Source organism: Podarcis vaucheri (genome assembly GCF_965113315.1).
Source record: "Podarcis vaucheri genome assembly, chromosome: 4".
In the NCBI taxonomy this organism is placed as follows: Eukaryota; Metazoa; Chordata; class Lepidosauria; order Squamata; family Lacertidae; genus Podarcis; species Podarcis vaucheri.
In genome coordinates this window covers 30,848,946-30,872,644 of record NC_138762.1, presented here as the reverse complement: position 1 = coordinate 30,872,644, position 23,699 = coordinate 30,848,946, and the positions used below count along the sequence as shown (strand labels likewise).

The 23,699-nt window shown below is 39.5% G+C and overlaps 1 protein-coding gene and 1 long non-coding RNA gene across 6 annotated transcripts in view; both read left to right on the top strand.

Annotated features, from left to right (window-relative positions):
* DCLK1 (doublecortin like kinase 1) overlaps window positions 1-23,699 on the top strand; it is a 200,260-nt gene that overhangs the window by 136,652 nt on the left and 39,909 nt on the right. For 3 of the 5 annotated variants that reach the window (XM_082221571.1, XM_082221573.1, XM_082221574.1), the window contains 3 exons: window positions 16,068-16,152; window positions 17,914-18,022; window positions 22,737-22,794. In XM_082221571.1, coding sequence (XP_082077697.1) covers window positions 16,068-16,152; window positions 17,914-18,022; window positions 22,737-22,794 — 252 coding nt within the window. Of the gene's footprint in view, window positions 1-1,183; window positions 3,404-16,067; window positions 16,153-17,913; window positions 18,023-22,736; window positions 22,795-23,699 lie in introns of those variants that run through there. The other 2 variants (XM_082221572.1, XM_082221575.1) reach the window with 2 other exon arrangements.
* LOC309531868 lies at window positions 3,543-7,173 on the top strand. The gene is made up of 2 exons (XR_014219498.1): window positions 3,543-4,690; window positions 5,704-7,173. It is a non-coding gene; the product is annotated as an uncharacterized lncRNA (long non-coding RNA).

Genomic DNA, 23,699 nt, shown 5'->3' with positions numbered 1-23,699 from the left:
CTTTTCCAACCTAGTGTTGTTGGGCTGCAACTCCCATCGTTCTGGCTGGGGCTGTTGTCCAACAACTGGAGGACACCAGGTCGGCGAGAGTTGGTCTAAGGCTTCCTCGGGTGTCCTTCTACAGTATTGTACCTGTTGTGTTAAGTTTTCTCTCATCCTTTTCCTGTGGAGTCTTCCTTTGTGCCCATTCCAATGCCACTGGTGCATTGCCTTTTATCACACTCTAGTGTTGTTCAATCTACAATGTTGCATGGGAGGCATGGCAAGTCATATTAACACTGTATTATCTCCATCTCCACTAAACAAACGCCTCCATGTAATTCACCTTGAAACAAAGCTGCTATCATTCTATCCCTTTCTTCTTCCTGAACATCCTCTCTTCATTTTTCTGTACTGTATATCTGTGAGACATGTGTTGTGCTGTGTAGATTGAACGAGGCCATCTATTATACTCCCACATCTCTGGCATTTGTAGATTATTTGATCAGTCAGAGGATCCTAGCAGTAGGAGTAGAAAACGAATGGAGATAGTCTTAACACGCACACAGGCTCACTTATACACATGCTCTGTTTCTCTTTGCTCATATGAACTGGTTGCTTGGCGACCGTCAGTAAAAGCACAGCTATTCCCCGCCCCCCTTATGCTGCCATTCTACCAAACTGCTTCCGTTCTCTCACATACTGCGAGATGAAACAAACAATAGGAATGTAAAGGCATTCATTATGGCATTATCAGGATTCTTAGCATACTGTCATGCTTTAAAGAAACCATCACTAAGTAGATGTCAAAATTATCAAAGGGTAAAATGTCAGAATATAAATTATCTCATTCATATATATATATATATATATGTAGGTTTTGGTGTCTTCGGGTGTCTTCCCGTGTAAGAGTCGGGAAGACACCCGAAGACACCAAAACCTACATTCCTGTACCCGTGAAAATCTACGAAAGCATATATATATATATATATATATATATATATATATATATATATATATTACTGCTGTAGTTTGTTCTTAAGCCTGTTTTAAATCACAGGAATGCTGAATTTTATTTATTTATTATTTTTATTTATTTATTTTGGTCTTCCTCTCTGGCGCTAGTTTAAAAAATTAAGAAGTAAAGTTGCAGTGCAGCAAATCAAGTACAGTAAACAAATCTATACTGCACTTCATCTTACAGGACCTGTATCGCCCTCTCTCTTCGGATGATTTGGATTCAGTAGGAGACTCTGTGTAAAAAACCCCCAGAAAATGGAACAGTGCATAATGGTTTGTGATTGGGTGAAGGTTTAACACTTTCCTGCGAATGTAGTTAGCTGCTAACCGACATTAGTGAATTGCACAAAAGCGTTTTGCGTATTTTAATATTAAAACACCGGCGTTTGTCCCTATATACATATATAATATATTAACTTTAATGGTGTTATGTGCTTGTGCGACTTGATTTCTGTACAAGGGCTCTTAGGCTAGGTGATAACAAATTGTGTAAACATTTTGAGATGAAACTTGGATAGGGTAAATATAATGTCCAAAGGTGCTATTATTTTCCAAAACACTCACCATGATAGAGAGCAGAAGGGATACGTATGCAAGGGGCAGCCTGAGCATCTTCTCACTGCCACATACATCTTCCTTCCTCACTGAAAAGTTTCTCCTGAGGGTGAAGAAACCCTCAGTAAATAAATGCCTATGATGTGGGTAAGAGGGTTGCTGGAGGAGCAGATATCAGTAGAAGAACTTTTATGCACATCCTTTCTACTCACAGTAGCACTGGATACGAGCCCCTATCTTTACTACTGCTCAAAACTTTGTTTCCAATTTTTATTGGAAAAGGAGCCCTTGCCTGTAGAGCTGTCGGCAACTGGTAGAAATTGTTATGAAAATAAAGTGCAGTCCAGATGCCCTTTGCTCATACTGCTTGTCCTTTTTGAGCTCTTTTCGTAGCTCTGTAAGAAATCCGCCCTCGTTATTAAAAAAATGTTTGCTGTATAAACTAATGAAGTTGACAAATTTTGAAGAAGAAGAAAGAGTTGTCATAGCTTGGAACGTCCACTTGCTGAATCCTGTGCAAGGGAGCCCTGTTGAATTCCTTTCATTTCCTTGCCCTGCTCCAAACCCCTGACCCCATTTCACACCATTCCAGGGGTGTCCATTGACCCTCAGGAGTGGCATTTTGGGGACCCAAACAGAGTTCCACTCAATCTTCTATAAGTCCACCCTTGAGATTAAGCAGCTTATAATATCATTTACACTACACAAACACTTTTGCAAATTTAGGTTTTTCACTAGGAAATGTGTTTTTGTTTTTGCTTTGGACTTTTTGCCTGTTTGTTAGGTGTAAATATAGGAACATGTTTTGCAGGCTTAAGACACTTAACAAAAGTGAGCACAGAGCTTTCCCCCCCCCCTCAGTTAAAAATAGAAATCTCTATGGTGATTGAAGTATTTGGGTCTAATCAGCCATTTCTCATTTTCCTTTTTATGGGGACTTGTTAAAAAAATGAATATGCTGAACTCAGAGCAGCGAAATTATGTATGTGTGAATGTATGTATGTGTTAAACTAATTATGATGATGGGCATGATCCAGTGGGATGTTTTTTCTATGTAAGCTTCATTGATTAGAATGGGAGAAGTACAAGAGTTCCTTTGTGCTTGTGTGTTATCTCTCTTTTAGTAGGGGATCCTGAAATTTCTTAGGAGAAATTTCTTCTGGATTGGTCCTTAAGCAGATATTTACAACTACTGCCTTGTTTTGAGAGCAAGAACTCAGTGCTTTTATTGCAAATCATTATGGTCTTGCGACACTGATTTCTTGCGTTTAATTTAATGATTGTTACTTGTAGATACTGTAGCTTACACATTGGGTAACGTTTTAAACGAGGCACCTATCGTTAACATTTCACATAATAATTTATTATTTAATGTTGGCTTTTTAATTCCTATAGAAATATAGTCAACATCACCTTACAAATCACTGGGCACCATAAGGAAATGTATTAGTACCACACACAGGAAGGCAAACTCAAGTTTTATGGGCCATGCTTCTGTCTTTTCATTTAAATATCTTAGGTGGTTTTTTATTCAAACATGCAACAAAAATGGCCAAACAATGCTGATGTATGGTATTATGGGTTGTGTACACCAAAGTTGTTCCATCAGTGCGAGCTCTTAGAATTGTGCAGTGGAATTTCTCTTCCCTCTTCTCCCCGTAGCTCCCTCGCAAATCTTTTCTGGAGGTTCCCCCCTGGGACAGATTGGGGGCTCATGGACAGGGGGAGCAGAAGTTTCATTGAGCAAGTGGAAGTTTTTGCATTAGTTCAACAACTTCAGTGGTTAAAACCCTGTGAGGTGTGTTTTAGTATGTCACAATGCAAAGGACAGTACAACACTATCACATGTTAAGTACAGTGGTGCCCCGCAAGACGAATGCCTCGCAAGACAGAAAACCCACTAGACGAAAGGGTTTTCCGTTTTTGAGCTGCTTCACAAGACGAATTTCCCTATGGGTTTGTTCCGATTTTTTTCCGCTCCCCCCCCCCTTTTCTAAGTCGCTAAGCCGCTAATAGCCTTTTAGCTGCTAAGCCGCTAAGTCTTTAATAGCTGCTAAACCGCTAATAGCGCTAATCTGCTAATAGGGTTGCTTCGCAAGACGAAAAAACCGCTAGATGAAGAGACTCGCGGAACGGATTATTTTCGTCTTGCGAGGCACCACTGTATGTGATTAAGGGGGAAAGATGTACTACAGGTGCTTTCTTTGTGCTATTGGAGTCATTCCACCCTGAAAACCTGGGATACATATTGATATTTACAGAGGGGGTTTTATTAGAGTCTGTTCAGTTCAAAAGAAACCTATAATGTCAGCTACTTTCCAAACCATTAGATATTGTACCTGAAACAGGCAAAGGGAATAAGATCAGCTGGGTATGTTTCCTTTTCCAGTTACATTCTAGTACTTTCATTCATAGGAGATCAGAATAGGTTCCTAATGTGTTGGCACCACTTATCTAGAAGGAAGGAAATGTAATGACATAAGTCTGGGGGTTTTTTTCGGGGGTTGGGTGTTTGAAATATTTCAATATTGTTTCTCCTATTACTGTAAAATATTGCCACAAGCCTTATATTGCATAGCTTTGTTTGGGCTGTGGAGGCAGATACATGTTCTTAAAATTATTAGACAGTGCGTACCATACCAGGTTTTCCTATATGAGCTCTTCTAAGGGATGTGACAGGCCTTACCTTACAAGTTTCACACAACATTGTAATTTGAGTATTGTTCATGGGAGATTCTATTCACTTGTAAAATGAAAGTTCCTCAGTGCCTGGAAAGTATTACCATTTAACAGTAGTCCTGTAAGTCCAGTTTTCTGTGGGTAGAAATTCCAAAATGCAAATGTAGAAACAATTGTATTATTTGCCCTGCAAGATGTGGGGCACAGTTTTTACCAAGATCATGGTTGAGGAGGGAAGGCTGTCCTGTCCACATGCTGCAGCTCCAGTGACCAGAATCTGGTAGTTTGTTTTACAAAACCACAAGATTGTTAAGTGTGTTAATGTAACATGCTAACAATTAATTAAGCTGGATATTTCACAGGCACTGGAGGTTTGTTTTGCTAGTTTTCCCAAAGTTTCCTCCATCTCTCAGTTTAGGTTTTATGGGGAACAGGGAGTTCAAACATTAAAGTTACCGTATTTTTCGCTCTATAACACGCACCAGACCATAACACGCATGTAGTTTTTAGAGGAGGAAAACAAGAAAAAAATATTCTAAACAAAACAGTGGATGTATGATTTTTGTGGTTCATGCTGTGGCCACAGACATGTGATCTGACGGTGAGTTTGGGGTAGCCCAATGCAAAAATCCTGAGGATCCATGTGGATCCATGCTAAAGTCGCCCTAAAGTCGCAGGGGCGCTGGGGGAGTGAACAGGAAGCAGGAGGAGGAGAACAATCCCTCTCACACACACAGACACACAGAGTATCAATCCTAAAGTCGCAGGAGAGGCAGGGGCGCTGGGAGTGGGAAGCAAGAGAAGGAGAACGATCCCCCCCCTCTCTCTCTCACACACACACAGTATCAATCCTAAAGTCGCAGGGGCGCTGGAAGTCGCAGGGGCGCTGGAAGAGTGAAGGGGAAGCAAGAGGAGAACGATGCCTCACACACAGAGAGACACACAGAGTATCACTCCTAAAGTCACAGGAGAGCGCTGGGGCGCTGTGAGAGTGAACAGGAAGGAGAAGGAGGAGAACAATAGCTCAAGCACACACACACACACACACACAGCCTCTACAGTGGCTGATCCAAAATCGGACAGCAAAAAACTGCAGGCAGGGACATACACACGGGGTTGTTTTAAAGCAACCAACCCCGATCTGTCTGCTTCTCTCCTTCCTCCGGGCTAGGCTGGCTGAAAAGCTTTGCTGCTACTTAGCAGCTCACTAGAGAAGAGAGAGGGACATAGAGCACGGGGTTGTTTTAAAGCAACCAACCCCGATCTGCTTTTCTCCTTCCTCCCCGGCTCGGCTGGCTGACAGGAGCCGCTTACACCCGCTTTGCAGTTTCAAAGAGAGCCACGGACTGCTCACAACTGCAGCGGATTCCCCTGACATCTATAGGCATTCGCTCCATAACACGCACAGACATTTCCCCTTACTTTCCAGGAGGAAAAAACTGCGTGTTATAGAGCGAAAAATACGGTAAGTCAAATTATTTTTGAAAGCCTTTACTCCTGTTTTTTTATTATTTTAAAAAAATCTGTGTTTAAAATGAATAGTTAAAATAGATGATAGGCTTTTGGCTTTGGGAAATAAATAGCTGAAGGTCTATTGTTCCATTCCTGCATGTGGAAAGAAGCTTTGAACTGCCAGGCAACTGTTTTTCCTTGTTTAAGTTAATCATCCAAGGGCTTGTATGTATGAGAGAACATTGGAGCCACATCCAGAGATCCCCTTCCACCAACGGATGAGCAAGTAGCAATACTAAGGCAGCAGTGTTCACATTGTAATTAAAATCACATTCTACATAATTGAATTATAGATCTGTGAGCTTATATTCCACATTACAATGTCAAAAGTTGCATCTCAAAGTTTAAATTACTTCAACCCTCTGTTATTGGTATGGCATGGCATATACAGTTGTAAACCAAATACAGAGATGAATGGAAATATAAATAAGCCTTGTATATATGTGTGCATGTAATACTGAATCTTAATGATGACTCCCAGTTTACAATACAAAGCCTGTACTTTCCAGAGAACTTTGTCACTTGTAGATCCAGCCTCATATGAGAAAAAGTGGGTGCACGACGCTGGTGTTTTCTGTGGTATGGTTCACATGCCAAATATGCCAGATTTATGTAGAGTAATCAAAGCAGGTATCTGACTACATGAAGAAAGATTAGTCTGAACCATGCATTGCACATAATGAACCTTATGATCTAAGCTATACTTTCCGCCCAGCTGCTGAAATTGAGGAGTTGGTTGCCAGTTTACCATGTGTACAGCTGCTTCATGATTTCTTTTTTTCAGTGTGGTTGCATACCTATGTGTATGATCATGTGGAAGGCTTTACTAATGAGAACTAGCCCTTTGTGATCCAGGATTGTATTCTTTCTTTCTGCACATGCACACACACACAGTGTGCATGTGCATATTTGTATGCCTTTTGGTGTATGTATTTGTGCATTTTTGTTTGCATTTGTTTAAAAAATCTCTGTGCAGCAAGGTATGGACAAGCAAGTACTGAACCAATTTTGTACTCATCTCATCTGGTGTGTTGTGATATTATATAGGGATAATTGTTCTTTACCTTGTATAATAATCTCTATTTGGTTTATATTGTCCAATGAAAGAAAACTGCTGTATTGTAAATGCTAGTTGATGAAATAAGTTTACAATTTTATACTATTTTCTTGGAAATACTTTTCTGGTTTCATTTGTTTTTCCTCTGTTTTCTCCAAAGTAACTGATAATCAGCAAAACCAGTGAAACGTTTTTAAAGTAGCTGCAGCAGAAAATAGTTTTCGTTTTCTAATAAATCAAGTAAACTGCCTTCATTTTGTACCATCAATGCAGTGCATTGTATGTGTGTTTTTGTATTTGACCTTGCCATACAGATTGCCTTTGCTGGATTTTAACCTGTAAGTCATGTAATAAATAAATGGGAAAATCTATTCTAAATATTCAGTGAGCTTCTTTTGAAAATGGGGAAACCAGACAAAGAATCTCTGCTATAACATACACATGGGGGGGAGGGTTGTCACTGAACTGTGGGAACCATAGAGCTTAATGGGTTGGTCTAAACATAAATGCAGGCGTGGCTTTTTAAAAATGTAAATTGTGGGTGCTGAGAGAAGCGAAAAATTCTAATGGATTACCTGGATAGTAAATTCACCAAGCCATAACTACATATTTTTTAGATGTGACAATGAATAGACTTGGAATGTATGGACTTGGAAGTATGAAATGAGAAATTGGTTTGGTATACACTTAAATGTTCTAACCCTCTTATCAGCTTGCCTTTAGAAGCTCTCTTTTTATGTTACCTTTTACATGCTTGTTGAGTCTGAAAAGACTGAAATCTGAAAAAAATCATTTTGTAGTGATGGGCAACATGCTTCTTCAGAATAACTTGAGTTGCAGGCACTTCCTAGTTTTTCCAGTGAAAACTTAGCAGCCGATCATCAACCCTTGCTAGTTAGAATTGTCCCTGCTTTGTGCAGACCAGGTTTGGTAATAGGATAGCAATTATTTCATGCTCATTCATGTACTGGGTGTTTTTGTCAAAATAAAACTGTGTTGGAGACTTTGCTTAGTTTTAAATTCAATATAAAATTCAGCCCCATCACTTCGTCAGCTTCATTGCTCCCTAGTCTACATTTCCCTTGCCCATTCTGTCTCTCTTTAACAGTTTTCTTGTCCCCGTGCCTTCATGAAGTTTTTCCCCCCTGCCATCCTCAGTGGTATTCCACTTCTTTCACAAAAACACCACTGTTATTAGCATTCTGTTGATGATCCTTTTCATCCTGAGCATTTAGAATGTTCAAAGAAACTCAACCAATAGCTGCTGGGGCTCACTGACAATATATGAGAATAAAGTTTAGCTCATTAGTCATATGTATGCATCTTAAAATGTTGAAGAGGGAGGAAAAGAGATGTGAAACAGGAGTCTCATTATAATGATGATTTTTAACTTCAAAGAACACACAGGTTGGGATTGGCAAATCTAGCAATTTCAATTTCTCTCAGTTTCTCATCCCCCGCCCCCATCTTAAGTTCAGTTCTCCACATGCCCACATCAGTCTGCATTTTAAAGTAACAACCAAGTCATAAGGACTCATTAGCATTTTAGGGTGAATTTCTGCTAATATGCATATTTTCGTATGTTAGTTTGCCTAATATACATACTTTTGCAAAGCAATTTTGCCTAATTATAACAATAATTTTATTATTTATACCTTGCCCATCTGGCTGGGTTTGCACAGTCACTCTAGGCAGCTTATAGCACATTTTAAAACATAACAAAATGCCAAACATTAAGAACTTCCCAATACAGGACTTCCCTCAGATGTCTTCTATAGTTGTTTAGTTCTTTATCTCCCTGAAAACTGATGGGAGGGCATGCCACAGGGAGGACACCACTACTGAGAAGGTCCTCTGCTTAGTTCCCTGTAACTTCACTTCTTGCAGTGAGGGAACTGCCAGAAGACCCTCAGAGGAGGACCTCAGTGTCCGGGCTGAACAATGGAGGTGGAGACCCTCCTTCAGGGTTACTGGGCTGAGGCTGTTTAGGGCTTTAGAGGTCAGCACCAACACTTTGATAAGTTATTTCCAATAATAAATGCACATTACCCTGGTATATGCATTTTTGTACATACACTCTGGCTGGAGAAATTGCTTTTTTAAAAAAAAATTATTAAAGATTTTAATGAATTACAAAAGAATGTGCAATGTCTCTTTTTGTTTGTTTTGTTTGTTTGTTCAGATTATAAAGTATTTTGGTTACGTTCACTGTAAGATAATACAGTATCCAGAGGTAGGGGGAGAGAGTAGAGGGGAGAGGTTGGCTGATAAACTTACACAATATGCAAAATTCAGAGAAGTTCAAATTTTGAAGGATGGTTGTGTTTTGGTTTGCATATTGTTTTGCAAACTGCAAATTAGGTTGGTTCACCTTTAAATGCAAACTGAATCAGTTTATCTCACCCAGCAGCATGGAGGCATAGGTGAGTTTTATCCCTCTTTTCCTGATTTCAGCTGCCCTTTTGGAGCTATTACTACACATTTTAACAGGTAAAGAAGAAAAATAAAGAGGAGATACAATTACATGTATCTTTCCTCTGCAGCTTTGATTGTAATATAACTTTTTGAGTTGCGTAAGTACAAATAAAATGGCTTAAAGACTGGAAAAGATCATCTAGCATTCATTTTTACTGCCCTGTTTAAAAAAAATCATGGAGAAATCTGCAAAAGGCAGATTCCTAGATAGTCATTTTTACAACTTTTCTTCCTTGGCTTCCTGATGCTAAGCAACCACTGTAAATGCCTCCCTAAAAAGTCCAAGTAAAGCCCAAATATATGTAGAAGGGGGAAATCTTCAGAATGAAATAATACACATGCTTTGAGCATTTGTATGCATTGTGATACTTTGCTCCCTGAATTTGAGGAATGTCACTGGGCGTCCCCATTTTAAATGTTTACAAATGAGCTGCCGAACAAATCTTCCAGTAAGATGTGGTTGAAACTTTATAGCACTGATCTTCCCTTTCCCATCATAGAGAAATGGTGGTATGTTGACCATCTGTTATGCGAACCTGAGCTGGACGTGAAGTGCTTATTACACTAAAGACCCAATCCTGCTTTTATGCAGCCACTTTCTTTTAATGTAGGTGTGCCATAAAAACAGCCAGGTGGCCAGAAACTGAGGCAAGAGTTCCCTCTTAAAATTTGTTTAGGGGTGATGACATTTCACATGGTGCAGACTGAATTAAAATTAAGACAGGCCATTTATATTAAACGCTTTAGGTTCCATATAGGTTCTTTGGCATGGAATTCTCTCTTTGTAGTGATCCTAATGTGATCTACAGCTGTGCTGAGCCTTAGGGTGCGCAGTGCAGCTGCATCACTCAGGATTTTTAAGCATTCTGACCAAAATAGTGGTTGACTGAAATCTTTTTAGATGTTTAGCATCTCCTAAGCTTTGGGGTCCATAATGACCAATCCGCAAAGAGACACACCTAAAAATCCCAATAGAGAGAAATATTCTCCCTCTTTCTCTCTTTCTCTGTGAGAAGCAGTTTACAATATAATGTGGGGCTTTTTATTCAAGGAATAAAATCTAAAAGGAGAAAAAGGAAAAGGAAATCCTCACTTGGTGTGCTCAAGCAAGAAAAGCTACTCAAAGTGACACAACCAGCAGCAGTCAACAGATTTCATGAAGATTCCTCTTTATATATCCTGATAGGCAAACTGATTATATGCCATAACATGATGGAAGAGTGGGATTTGCATTTTTCAGGAGAAATTAGAATGTGGGAGAAGGTGCTTAACTCCACCCCCAACCTGTACATTCACCTATAAGTGCCTCCCCTCTCATTTTTCAAATATATTTTCCCCAGTCACTTGCTAAAACTAAAGACAACCTGGTTGGAAAAAAGAGGGGTGGTGTTGGAGATGGGGGAATAGCAGAAGAATCCATGTTCACAGATAGGGTCAAGTTTCCTGCTCAACCTGCAAATATTCCCTGTGCTATCACCACATTCTTTGGTATTTTGCCAATACCAAGATAACATCCACTTTGGCCCTAAGAATGGCCATGTTGGAGGCATCTTGTCAAGCCAGTCTGGAAGAAGGGTGCATGCCTCTAGAATGCAACTCTCAAAAGCAGAAATCTGTGCAGAATTTTGGACGACCATGTATTTTTTAGCTCCTTCACCAAAGCTCTAAAAGCTTGGATGGAATCCTAACATTGTGTGTGATGTTTCCAAGTTATTTAAAGATTTTTATACACAAAACGGCATTTTAATGAAAGACTTATTAATTGAACGAGTAGTCCAAAGACAAGTAGAAGTAATAATGAATGCCTGTAATTAAGCAGAGGCTCTAAACATTAAGGCTAAGCAGCTCATGTAAATGATTGTATGAGTAGAAGAAATTTGACTGACATGTTGATGATGCAAGAAATTCCTGTTTGGGGGGGGGAGCTGAGAAAGTTCAGGAGAAATAACTCAGGGTTACATAAACAAAACTAGGCTGTGGCACATACAAAATTTAGGGATTCTGAGTTGAATTAAATAAAAAAAAGTCACCTGAAAGCAGAAAACGTAAAATATTACCTTATTCTAATAATATTTATCAAAATCATTGAAATTAGAGGAATGAGGCAAGGGTGTCTTTTGTCTTCACTACTTTTTATTTCTTCAACTTAAATTTTGGCTGCATGTGTACAATCAAGTCTTGATATCCGTGGTATTTGCACAGTAAATGATATAAAATGCAGGTGATGCTATCTCATGAACCCACAAAATACAATCTTTTACACAAATTGTTAAATTGATTCTAAATATTATTGAGGTTTTTGGATGCAAATTAACTGTACACAGATATGAAATAATAGGCATAAATACTTCCACTTATCTTTCCAATGTAGTCACAAATATTAGTCCATTACTTGGGAACAAGAAGAAGGTAAGATACTGCAAATACTGGTATATTTGGCGACTTATTCAAAGGAGTGTTTTTTTGAAAATAAATACCAGACTTCTCTGTAAGAAGACATCAAATTTTTTTTGAAATACAGTCATATCTGGCTGAATGATGACTTGGGAGATTAGCATCATATTGTTAAAATGTATCTTTTGTCTGTATTGCTTATTTTTGTTCCTTTCCCTTCCGATAGCAGTTTCAACTCAACTTTTGAGTGACGTACAAGCCACATTTCAACCATTTATATGGGAGAAAAGCCTGCTAAGATAAAAATTGCAGGAGTTTCCTGTTAAAGGTTGTCTTGCAGCACCAAACAACAAATACTACCATTCATTCCAACTAGTTGCCTTAACTAATCTTTGATTATCTTGAACTATATCGGTTGGATTTTAGCTGGCATTATCTGCCTTATGCTGTCAGGAAATGAAATGTGGATCACTTTGTGTACACCAATAACCTATAGCTTGTTTGTTTTTGTGTGTAAGGAAAATACATGGATTATTCGTCATTAAGTCTTATTGTGCAAATATTAAAAAGTGAAAGGGCTGCTATACAGAATATATAAAATAATCTGATGAATTTGGATATGAGAACAGATAAGTAAAACTCTACACTAATAGATCATGGAAGAAGAGCTCCCTGGAAAATCTGTTCTGGAGGAGGAAGGGAATCAGCCGAAATTTCATCCCTCTTCTTCCATTAGCTGATACCTCTTGCTGGATTGAATGCCCTTGATCAATTAGTCGCCATTCAACAAACCATTATTATGTAAGATAGGATATTGTGCTTCAGTTGATGATATATAAAAATATATTAAAAACACATTAATTACATGCTGGACAGAAAATCATATTTCCCAATTTAAATTGTGAGATGTAATCCAGATTTTCTGCGTATTTAGGTGCAGTGTGTTTAAAATTTGACTTAACTGAGAGAAAGTGTTTGACAGTATTCAGTTAATTTATTGAATCCCGCCCCCCAATATAATAATATAGGATGTGCTAAAATATCATGTTAATAAGAGCCATCATGCTTCCATAGCAAAGATTCTTTGTAATGTTAAAATACCAGGGGCAAAAAAGAGAATAAAATATATTCTCAGATAATTAGGGTGATTTGGGATTTCCTGCTTATTTATAACTTTCATGTCTGTAGCCTTCAAATTAGACGTGTAAGGCAATCATTGAAATATTTTTTAAAAAAAATTAAGGGAAGTAACGAATTAGAAAATGCATAAACTTGTCTAATAATATAATTAGTATAATACTGTTGCTTTTAAAAACTTGAGGACTGTTTTATTGGATATGTAAGAGTGTAGTAATATTATAGATATGTACCAGTAATATTGGTAGTAAGAATAGAAATGGTTAAAAAAAAGTTTGTCGTTTACTATGGATGTGCTCGGCCTCTAACATTCATTAACCTTGTATCTTTCTGTGAGTTTATAAAAATTATGATCTATTTCTGAGTTGCTGTGCACCCTTGTCCACTTCAATCTGTGTTACAAGTCATTCTGTATAAAATGAACCTTCGTGTTCTCCATGGACTATATAATCAAGAATTTAAAAATGGCTACAATTTTAACCTCTTTTCACTGAAGTGGATGAATTTTTTTTCAGGCACAGGAGGCTCTCCAGCGTAGATTAAACCTGCCAAATTGCAGACAAATAAATAAAAGGGATTTTTGTTGGGGAGGGGGGGAAAGCATTGACTTTCCAACATAGTCCTTTGTGAAGGGGAAGTGGGAGCTTGTCTCTTGCCTGCCTTAAAATAATTAAAAGGTAACTGAGTGGTGTGTATTCTTGCTAAAGAATTGCAGTGTCATACTGACTTTTGTTCATGGTGTTAGTTTGTGTTCTCCAGTAGGGTTTGCCAGTCTCCTGATACGCCCTTACAGATCTCTGATAGGACCTAAGACCTAAGTTCTCTGAAAGGAACTTTTTTGTTGTTGTTAAAGCAGAGCAACATAGGATTTAAAAAACAAACAAACCTGTAATGGCTTTTTTGGTAAAACAACAACAACAACCAAACAAAAACACCCCACACCTCCATTGATGTGCTCTGACAAGCAAAATAATCCAAATCTCTTTGGTGCGCCACATATAACATTTTAGACAGTCTCACTTTTTGCAAAGCCTTTAGGAACAAGGATATTATATAAGAAAATAGAACTGGGTAGATCACAGAAAAGCAGAAAAACAAAGTTCCCAAGTAACACAGGGCTTAGAGGGGAGTGCCCCAGTCCAAACCAGGGTGGGGTGGGACAGGTTTATTGACATCATGTTTCATTTCAGAGCAGGGGCAATCCCCAAATCACCCCAATTTGCAGCATTATTTGGCTGCTCCTCCCTGCTATTCACAAAACTCCTGCCTCTTCTGTAATAGGCACCGGCTTCAAAAACTCAAACATTTTCTTAAATTTAATTGATTCTCATTCTGCATGTTATTAATGCACTCACCTATGCAAATAAGAATCCCACAGCTTTGGAACCAAGGCAGCTTTATAATAAGCTTTATAATTAAATTCCATTATTTAAAAGTACCATACAAAATATTGCTTAGATGTTAATGTTTTACTCAGAATGCAGAGCATTGGGTTAAATCATTCTGAAATGGTATTCAAAATGTTGGAGAGGTGCTTATCTCCTGAAATCTTCCAATTAAAACTTCCAATTAAAATACATGAGATCCATTTTTTTTAAAAAAAGTGGTGACCTAAATAAATTATTGCTGCGGCTATATTACATTTTTTTTCCCCCAGCCAGAGATCACTATGTAATTAGAGCATTGGATTGCGGTATCTTTTTAAAAAATATGGGAGCAATAGCAACAAAAAATAAATACTGGCAAAGATTTCACTTCATGTTTTTCAACTGAGAGACCGTTTTGTAGTACTTGTTATTTTTCCTGAATGGGGTCATGGAGCTTTGCTGTAGGTTTTCCATCCTTTTTGCACTTTGACACTTTGAGGTAAGTTTCCCCGCTCCCCAACCAGCACATTTAGCACTGCGCAAATCTAAATATGCCCTTGCTGCATAAATTGCAAATCTGTATATAATCATCCAAGGATAGCAACAGGGGATGGGCTCAGGAATCTGAGCAAGTTCTCGTTTATTTTGGTCTGTTTTCCATACACTACCACCCCATGCCTAGGCTTTGAATCCTTGTCTAAAATACTGAAGACTTTTGTATCACCAGTTCTCCTCTCATTGGCTGACTGCATAAATGGCCCAGGGAACATGACCAATCACCCCTTCAGGAATTTGTGACCTCTCTGTGAAGCACAGTTTAAACATCCCACCCTTTCCCTATTTCTAGACACTCCCCATGAAGGCTTGGTAGCCCTCTGATGATGGTTCTTTGGCTCCGAAGCCTCCCCAACAAAACAGCTTCCCGCTGCATCCACTCTTTCATTAGAGACAAATGATTGCCCAGAAACCCATGAATATATATTTTTTAAAAAGAATTATTGCTAGCCATATGCTTTCAGCCGAGACAACACTTTGTAAGTCACATGGAATATTTAAAAGGTTTCTCTGTGTTTCTAGGATGCCAGTTATCCGAACATTTCACAAAACAAGACAGTTTCAAAGCATTATCTTTTGATAGTGCTATATGGACTGCAGCATTATTTTCATGACTTAATATTGTGGGGTGCTTTTGATATGTATTCCATTGATTTAATAGGTACCTGACACCCCTAGTTTCTTTCAAGCTTCTGTACATCCATGGAAACAGAAAGCATTTGTTGAAGACCACAGCTCAGATGCCACCTCAAATTCTGGGCTTCTGCTTGCGTTAGCAGTTTGGGAAGAGCAGGTTTTGTTTTGTTTTTAATCCAGCATGGTCAAATTAGTCTAGAAATAGGGGTTTCCAAAGATTAACACAAAATTCTGTTGCATTTCTCTTTTGAGCAAAATTTTCCTGGACCACTGAGAAGCTTCCCACGTGCAGATACTTCCAATGAGCTACAGGTGTGGCATGAGGCAAATGGCGAGGAAGACTGATTATATTAGCAGAAATATTCTAAATTATTTGAAGAGGTTGGGAAGGCCAGGAAGGGGGAGATGAGCTTTCAGTAGTTTCCAACATAGTCAATGAAAGAATGTACGCGTTTTAGAAGTTAGGCTAGGCTTTCTGAGTAGAAGGCTTTTTTTTTAGAAGCTCAGCGGTGAATAATGAAACAGATTGTCCCTTCAAAGAACATGATACAAAAGGTACACATTTATTTTTTTAAAAAAATCATTTTTTGCAGGTAGACAGCCTAGATATCTTGTCGTATTAGCTAGCTTCATTGAAACCACAATTTAACAATCCTTTCCCACCCATGTGTCTCCCCTTGAACCCAATTCTATATTTCTAGAGCTCTCAGCACAGTGGCTCCTCTACATCACTAGCATCTACCAAAGTCTGCAGCTCCATGGATGAAAATGATGGACCTGGTGAAGGTAATGTGTTTGTGTGTGTTGTGTGTGTGTGTGTGTGTGTGTGTGTGTGTGTGTGTGTGTGAATATGCCACACCAGCACACAAAATATGCCTCCCATTTTACAGTCATTGTCAGCATTTTATACTAGCTGATTACTTTGTTTTTATCAGTTATTTTGTTACTTAAAGGTCAAGGTAAAGGGACCCCTGACCATTAGGTCCAGTCGTGGCCGACTCTGGGTTTGCGGCGCTCATCTCACTTTATTGGCCGAGGGAGCAGGCGTATAGCTTCCAGGTCAAGTGGCCAGCATGATTAAGCCGCTTCTGGCAAACCAGAGCAGCGCACGGAAACGCCGTTTACCTTCCTTCTGGAGCGGTACCTATTTATCTACTTGCACTTTGACGTGCTTTGGAACTGCTAGGTTGGCAGGAGCAGGGACCGAGCAACGGGAGCTCACCCCATCGTAGGGATTTGAACCGCCAACCTTCTTATTGGCAAGCCCTAGGCTCTGTGGTTTAACCCACAGCGCCACCCGCGTCCCTTACTTTGGTATTTATTGTAATTTTTTAATGGATAAAACACATGCATTAAAGTTGTAAGTTCTAAGCCAAAATAGAAAAGGGCATGTTTGCTATGCAAGCTGCTCACACTTTCATTCAGGGCCAGTATCAGCCCTCAGCATCCTTGGGCAGCTGCTGGTGCCCAGTCCCCAGGCAGAGCCCATTGCTGATGCCTGCCCTGCCCTCCCTTTTATGTTTAGCTGCCTTTTTCATTTCCCACAATGTCCCTGATGTAGAGTTCTTCTGAGGCGTTGTGATAACTTAAAATGGCTACCAGTGCCAGGTAAACTCACCAAGGTCCACTGCTGGAGGAGGGGACTCAGAAACAGGCACTGCCAAGGGCTGCTTCAAACCTGGAGTCAGCTCTGCTTTCATTGCTTTAAGATGCATGTATTTAAGTGCTTTTCTTTCTTTCTTTCTTTCTTTCTTTCTTTCTTTCTTTCTTTCTTTCTTTCTGGTAGTTGCTAGAAACTGAAGCGGTAGTATTTGAAATACGTAACTATTGCCAGTATTTAACTGGTCCAAACACTTTACATGTAAGTGAAGGTTTATGGCTCTAGCTTTTTAAAACATTATTAGACACTTGCAAACTGTGCTTTTGAGTACTGTTTGAAGAGTAATGGCACTCTAATGGCTACTAAAATACAATAACTAGAAAACCCTTTCCTTCACTGTTTTGACTTACCGTGATTTTAAAGCATCTGGTGCCCAGGTTGTATATGTTGGTGACATTATTGAGAACACTTATTTAAAAACTAAATATTTAATACAGAGGAGAAAATAGCACTTATCACATGAGCAAGTTTATGGCAGTCTCCGATTACAGGATGTAATAAAAGAAGTGCTCGAGTGTTAGAATTCTTTTGTAGATAGATTTAATTGTGATGTGTTGAACTAATGCAGTCTCCACCTGAGATTGAACTATTTCTGAGCAGATCACTGAAACATCTGTTTTGTATAATTTTTTTAAAAAGGTTCATACATGCCAAAGAATTGTTTGTAAATGTGTAAAACTGGGTCTGGTGCCTACAAGTTTTCATACTTAGCCTGGTGAAACTTGTTGAGTGTATGCAATATCAATGGCACGGTTTCTCTGATCAGCAAAATGAGAATGCTGATTCTGAATGGTTTCCAGTTGTCTTAAACCATAAGGTAAAATATGTATTGTGTGTCATATCTGTGTTACCTTCTCTACCAATAAAAATGTACTGATTCTTTTCAGAAGTGTTGGAAGAAGGCTTCCAGGTTCCAGCCTCTATAGCAGAGAGATATAAAGTTGGCCGGACTATAGGAGATGGAAATTTTGCCATTGTAAAGGAGTGTATAGAAAGGTGAGAAAGATTTCCTACCTATTACTGTTAAAGCAGTCACTAATGTCAGGCTTCTCTTGGATCACATCTTCATTTCCAGCACATATGGAACAAAGGAATGTCTCAGATCCATGTGTACACAATGGGAAAATTACGCCAGCTATGCCTGGAAATAAGTGTTTTGCAGGCACAATCTATAAATTTAATGCTTTGATTTATCCCATCCCTGCGGCTTTTTCCTTGACTGTGCTCAACACACTCCTTCTAGGAGATTGTGAAACTTTTCCCATTGTACTAAAATAACACATTAGAAATCATTTTCCTTGCAATTGGAAAACAAATGCCTGCAGCTTTCTCTTCTGACTGCTCAGCTGAGAGTTTCTTATTATTTAGATCTGGAGCCGCAGGCCTCAATTCTTCTTTCTGCCAAAAACTTAAAAGAGTGTTCTGTGCACAAATCACAGGAACTTATGATACTTCCTTATACTTGGTCAAATTTTTTGGACATCTAGCCCAGCACTGTTGACTCTGCCTGGTGGCCACTTTCTAGGATAGCAGTATCCAGTTCCACATTCATTGTACACAAATGCCTATGAGGGAGGCCCACAGAAATTCATAGGGGAAGCAGACAATGCCCAGTTGAAGCAGAAAGGATAGGAACAGGACCGTGGACAGCTCCCATAGGCATCACTAAGGCAGCTGCAGAAGAGGAACTCAAGGCAACATGCATGATAAACCCTCCCCATTTTTATCCTCACAATGGTCTTGTAGGGTAGACTGAAAGCAAGTGACTGACCCAAGGTCACCCAGTGAGCTTCGTGGAGGAGGTTGATCTTGATTCATCATAGTCCTAGCCCAGCTCCTCCTCCTCCTCCTCCTCCTCCTCCTCCTCTTTCTTCTTCTTCTTCTGCGATCACTCGTAGCCAAGTAAGATTGTCTTCCATAAACACAGTTTTAACAATGAGTCTGTAAGTGACTGTGGAAGCCAATTCTGGATCCACACATCCTTCCACAGTGGTTCCTGGGAGGGAGTTGATCATGGTGTGGATTTGCCAAGCATGCCTTCCTCTTAGCACATTTCTCCCTTGCATCCTGAGTTTGAGTGTCTTCAAAGCCCATGACACCTTTATTAAAGGCTGTTCTCCAACTGGAGCACTCGCAGGCAAGTGTTTCCCAATTCATAGAATCATAGAATCATAGAGTTGGAAGAGACCACAAGGGCCATCGAGTCCAACCCCCTGCCAAACAGGAAACAACAATTGTTGGTGTTTATACCACCTTTTTTTTTTTTAGATTTGCCTTGAGAGAGTCTTTAAACCTCTTTTGTTGACCACCAGCATTACACTTTCCATTTTTAAGTTCGGAATAGAGTAGTTGCTTTGGAAGACGATAATCAGGCATCCACACAACATGGCCAGTCCAATGAAGTTGATGTTGAAGAATCACAGTAATCAATAGGTTAAAGATACTCAAAGGATGTACACTGGAAAATCTCTTTTGGGGGGAGGTTTTAAAAAGATTCTTAATTTATTTCTTTTGTAAAACCTTCATTTGTATTTTGTTAATCTGGATTTTGTTAATTTGATTTTAAAATTATAAAAGCACTTAGTGTGGAGAAAGCCCCAGCAAAGGTCTTTAACATAGGGTGGGTTTTGTCTTGCCACCAGTTATTTTTTAAGGGGAGAGCATTCCTTTCCTCTTACGCAAGTCAATGGAGACTACAGATTGCAATGCAAAACTTTAGGTTCAAGCAAGATAATTCCAAATGAAAAAAAGAGAAATTTTAATTGAAATCGTAAATCTGATTTAAATACAATCAGGGCTCTTTTATATTTATTTTTTTCCTTTCAGGTTTTTTTCTTTCAGATTAAACAAATGCCTGTGCCTGATCTGGAGAAAAGTCTCTTTGTTTTTTGTCATGCACCTGCTCTGAAATGCAAAATTGTGTGTTTTGTGCTTTGGTAAAAAGCAACCATGCTTGGAATCTCTTAGGTCAGTTTAGTAATAAATATTATAAGGCCTAGAGTCAAATATTTGTGGTGAGGGACGTAAGAGGGAATGGAATCATAGCAGAATTGGCAGTACATAAATTCAGATAGCATAAAAAAAATATTAAGGTATTTAACTATATTCCTGTTTAGTGAGCATGTAATACTGCTTGCCTCTTATTTCTTATACCTAGAAAGTCTTTTTTTAATAAAAAAAAAGTAAAGGAAAACTAACTAATTCAGGGAACTTTTTCTATTTTTGGCACCTTGATATTGCTGTAGTCTTTCTTGTATTTTTCACTGTAAATGGTAGACAAGTTGTGCTTTATTTATTGAATATCTGATTCTGTGGGGTATTCCTAGCATTTCCTAAGTTTTCCATCACTGTTGGTGATAAAATATGTTAAGCTAAAAGTTTATAACTCTCAGTATTATTATTATTATTCTATTCTGTTGTAAAAGGTGAGTCAAACCTAAAAGCAGTCAAGCTGTCACAAGCTTGTTGGATTGATCACATATAAATTCCCTTCATAATATGAGCTAATCTTTCCAGCATGTAGTTACGTTCAGCCAAGTTCAATAAGTTGCTTTTTTTGTGAACAGAGGGTCAACCACAGTGTTTTGTTCATAGGCCTTAAATGTTTCTTGAAGCAATAAACCCTTTATTGTATATTTATGTGAAACTCTTCAGAATAAGTTTGTGCATATAGAGATGGCTTATTGATGCTTCTTTATTTCTCGTAGCTCTGCTAAGAAGCCCTCTAGTGGGGAAAACAGAAGAATGGCTAATTACACAAACATGAGCCATTTTCTAACAGCTTCAGTTTTTGAACAACCTGAATAGGGCAAAGTACATCTGTTCACTTGTTGCCAAGCCTTCGCTTTAAATCTACAATTTCATCTTTGAGGTTTTCAACTTTGAAGTTTTCATTTCACTCCTGTTAGATAGCAGAATACTGTATGTTTCTTATTCAATTAAACCATTCTGCTTCACCTTGTCAAACCTAAAGGTGGCTTCCAACAGCAGTCAAATGGTAGCTTTATAACATTCTCTCATCATATTTCCCTTTGGGCTGCTTTTTTGGGTTGCTTTGCAAGCTTAATTGTTTGTTTGTTTGTTGTTTATGTGGAAATTTTGGCCTTGCCCTTCTAGTGCCTTAAAGCAGTTAAAAAATCTCACTATTGTATGAAACAATAAATTCAATGAATGTCAACTGATAATAAATAAAACATTGGGTACTGAGGTGGGTAGGAACCTGCTGGATTAAAAGGACAGTGTCCAATTAAATCGGCTCACTAGTGCAAGGACTTATGCTCCCCTCATCTTCTCCCTGCAGAAGCTTCACTTCTGAGTTCCCTCAGAATTTAGGAGGAGCAAATGAGAAATCGGAGACTGGGAATTGCTTTCTGGCAGCCTGCTAGGCCAACTTTGGGCTTCTCGTGGGGTGTTAACTGGGCAGCCGTGCTGGTGAAGCCACTAAAATGGCTCATCTCATGTCACCATCAGTCAGACCTCAACTGCAGGTGGCGCACTGGAAGGGCAGGTCTCAAGGAATGGTGAATAGTGTAACCACCCTATATGAGCTTCTGTATTTGTGCTGTATAAAATCATTTTTGTTAAATCTAAAAAGCACCATATGGCTGTTACTTCAAAATAATGTGACTACATCGTTCATCATTCTTTACATGCTGTCTCTGTAATCTGTCTCTGCTAATATTAATAATCCATCCTATTCATCTGCCCTTTTGCAGCAAAACAAAACATGAGAATGTAAACTCTATATTAAGGGGGATACTTGGTTTCCCACATATGGGAATACATTGCTTTCATAAAGGAAACTTGGCATCCATCTGTCTCGGGAGAAAGTGGAGCAGTGTGCATTTGGGGGTGAAGCAAAACTGTTGGAAGCTTGCAGCGTATCTGTGGCTATAGAGACCAATGTGGGAGAGCCAAAGAATCATAGAATTGGCGTCTGGTTGTGCTGCTGCAGATGCACTACCGCATTTCATTTCTCTGCATGCCTCCCAGTGGTCATTCCTTCTTTGCTCACTGCTACATATGCATATTTGTCTCATGCATTTTTGTTGTTGTTGTTTAGTCGTTGAGTCGTTTCCGACTCTTCGTGACCCCATGGACCAGCGCACACCAGGCACTCCTGCTTCCACTGCCTCCCGCAGTTTGGTCAGACTCATGTTCGTAGCTTCGAGAACACTGTCCAACCATCTCGTCCTCTGTCGTCCCCTTCTCCTTGTGCCCTCCATCTTTCCTAGCATCAGGGTCTTTTCCAGGGAGTCTTCTCTTCTCATGAGGTGGCCAAAGTATTGAAGCTTAAGCTTCAGTATCTGTCCTTCCAGTGAGCCCCTCGTGCATTTTAGGTCCTTCATAATTTCCTTTCCTTTCTTTTATTTTATCTGGAGAGAGAGAAAATGTTTTCCACATAAACATAGTATCACAGAAATGAGCACACGCATAACCACCCCCATAAAATAGAGCCAATACTGTTGCAGCAGAGCCTTAGGGCCAAGTTAGATGTGATGCAAGAGATCGGGTGGAGGAGAGCAGCCTCTGGGAGATGGAGCTTAACCCTTCCGCCCTGTATTCTTTCTCCACTGCTTCCAGCCTTTCTGTGGAAACAAAAAGGAGCAGTAGTTGGTACTTTGCTTGTTGAAGGCAGTTTGAACTGAAAACAGAAATCATTGTTTCATCTTCCTATTCTCTGTTGATTTCTCTTTCTGTCTCTCTCTAGGTCAACTGGTAGAGAATATGCTCTGAAAATCATCAAAAAAAGTAAATGTAGAGGAAAAGTAAGTACAGAAGATCCCCATTGTATCTCTTTCTTCCATGTTCACCTAGTCTAACTTTAGTACAGTGGTACCTCGGGTTAAGTACTTAATTCGTTCCAGAGGTCTGTTCTTAACCTGAAACTGTTCTTAACCTGAAGCACCACTTTAGCTAATGGAGCCTCGTGCTGCTGCCGTGCCGCCAGAGCACGATTTCTATTCTCATCCTGAAGCAAAGTTCTTAACCCGAGGTACTATTTCTGGGTTAGTGGAGTCTGTAACCTGAAGCATATTGTCAGGAAACTGACATCGGAGCTAGAGGCAGAGGGAAGGCTCTCAAATGATGCTGGAGAAGGGCCCAGCAGGGAGAGAGGCAGCTCCGCAGATGGGGAAGCAAATCAGCGCAACACCAGGGATATAGAGGGGCTGATGGGGGAATCGGCGAGAGGGCTCCAGGACTCTTCACCGGACACCAGCGGGGAGAGCACGGGTCCTCCGCTACCCACGCCCACCCTGTGCAGAAGACTTCCGCGCAGAGAGAGTAGGAGGAGACTGGGTGTCAAACAACTTTTATGTTGGAAAAGATTTAAGAAACGCCCACTGACGGATTCTGCTAGTGACTGAGGCAGCCACGAAGTGAAGGGCTGCCCAGACTGAATGGTTTAGCAAGGCAACAAAGCCTGGAGAGGCGGCAACTTACGCACGAGCAACCCATACACATTACACGTATGTAACCCGAGGTACCCTTTTTTAGTAGCCCTGCTCCAGGCATTCCCACTGAATGAAGTGAGGTGGGTAACCTACCAGGCAGAGGGATTTTTCCATTGTGGCATCCAATTATGGAACAGAGAATCTTGCCTGGTGCCATGTTGGTAATCTTATTGGCACTTACCTGCTGTATCTATTTTATCTGTATATTATGGTTTTGT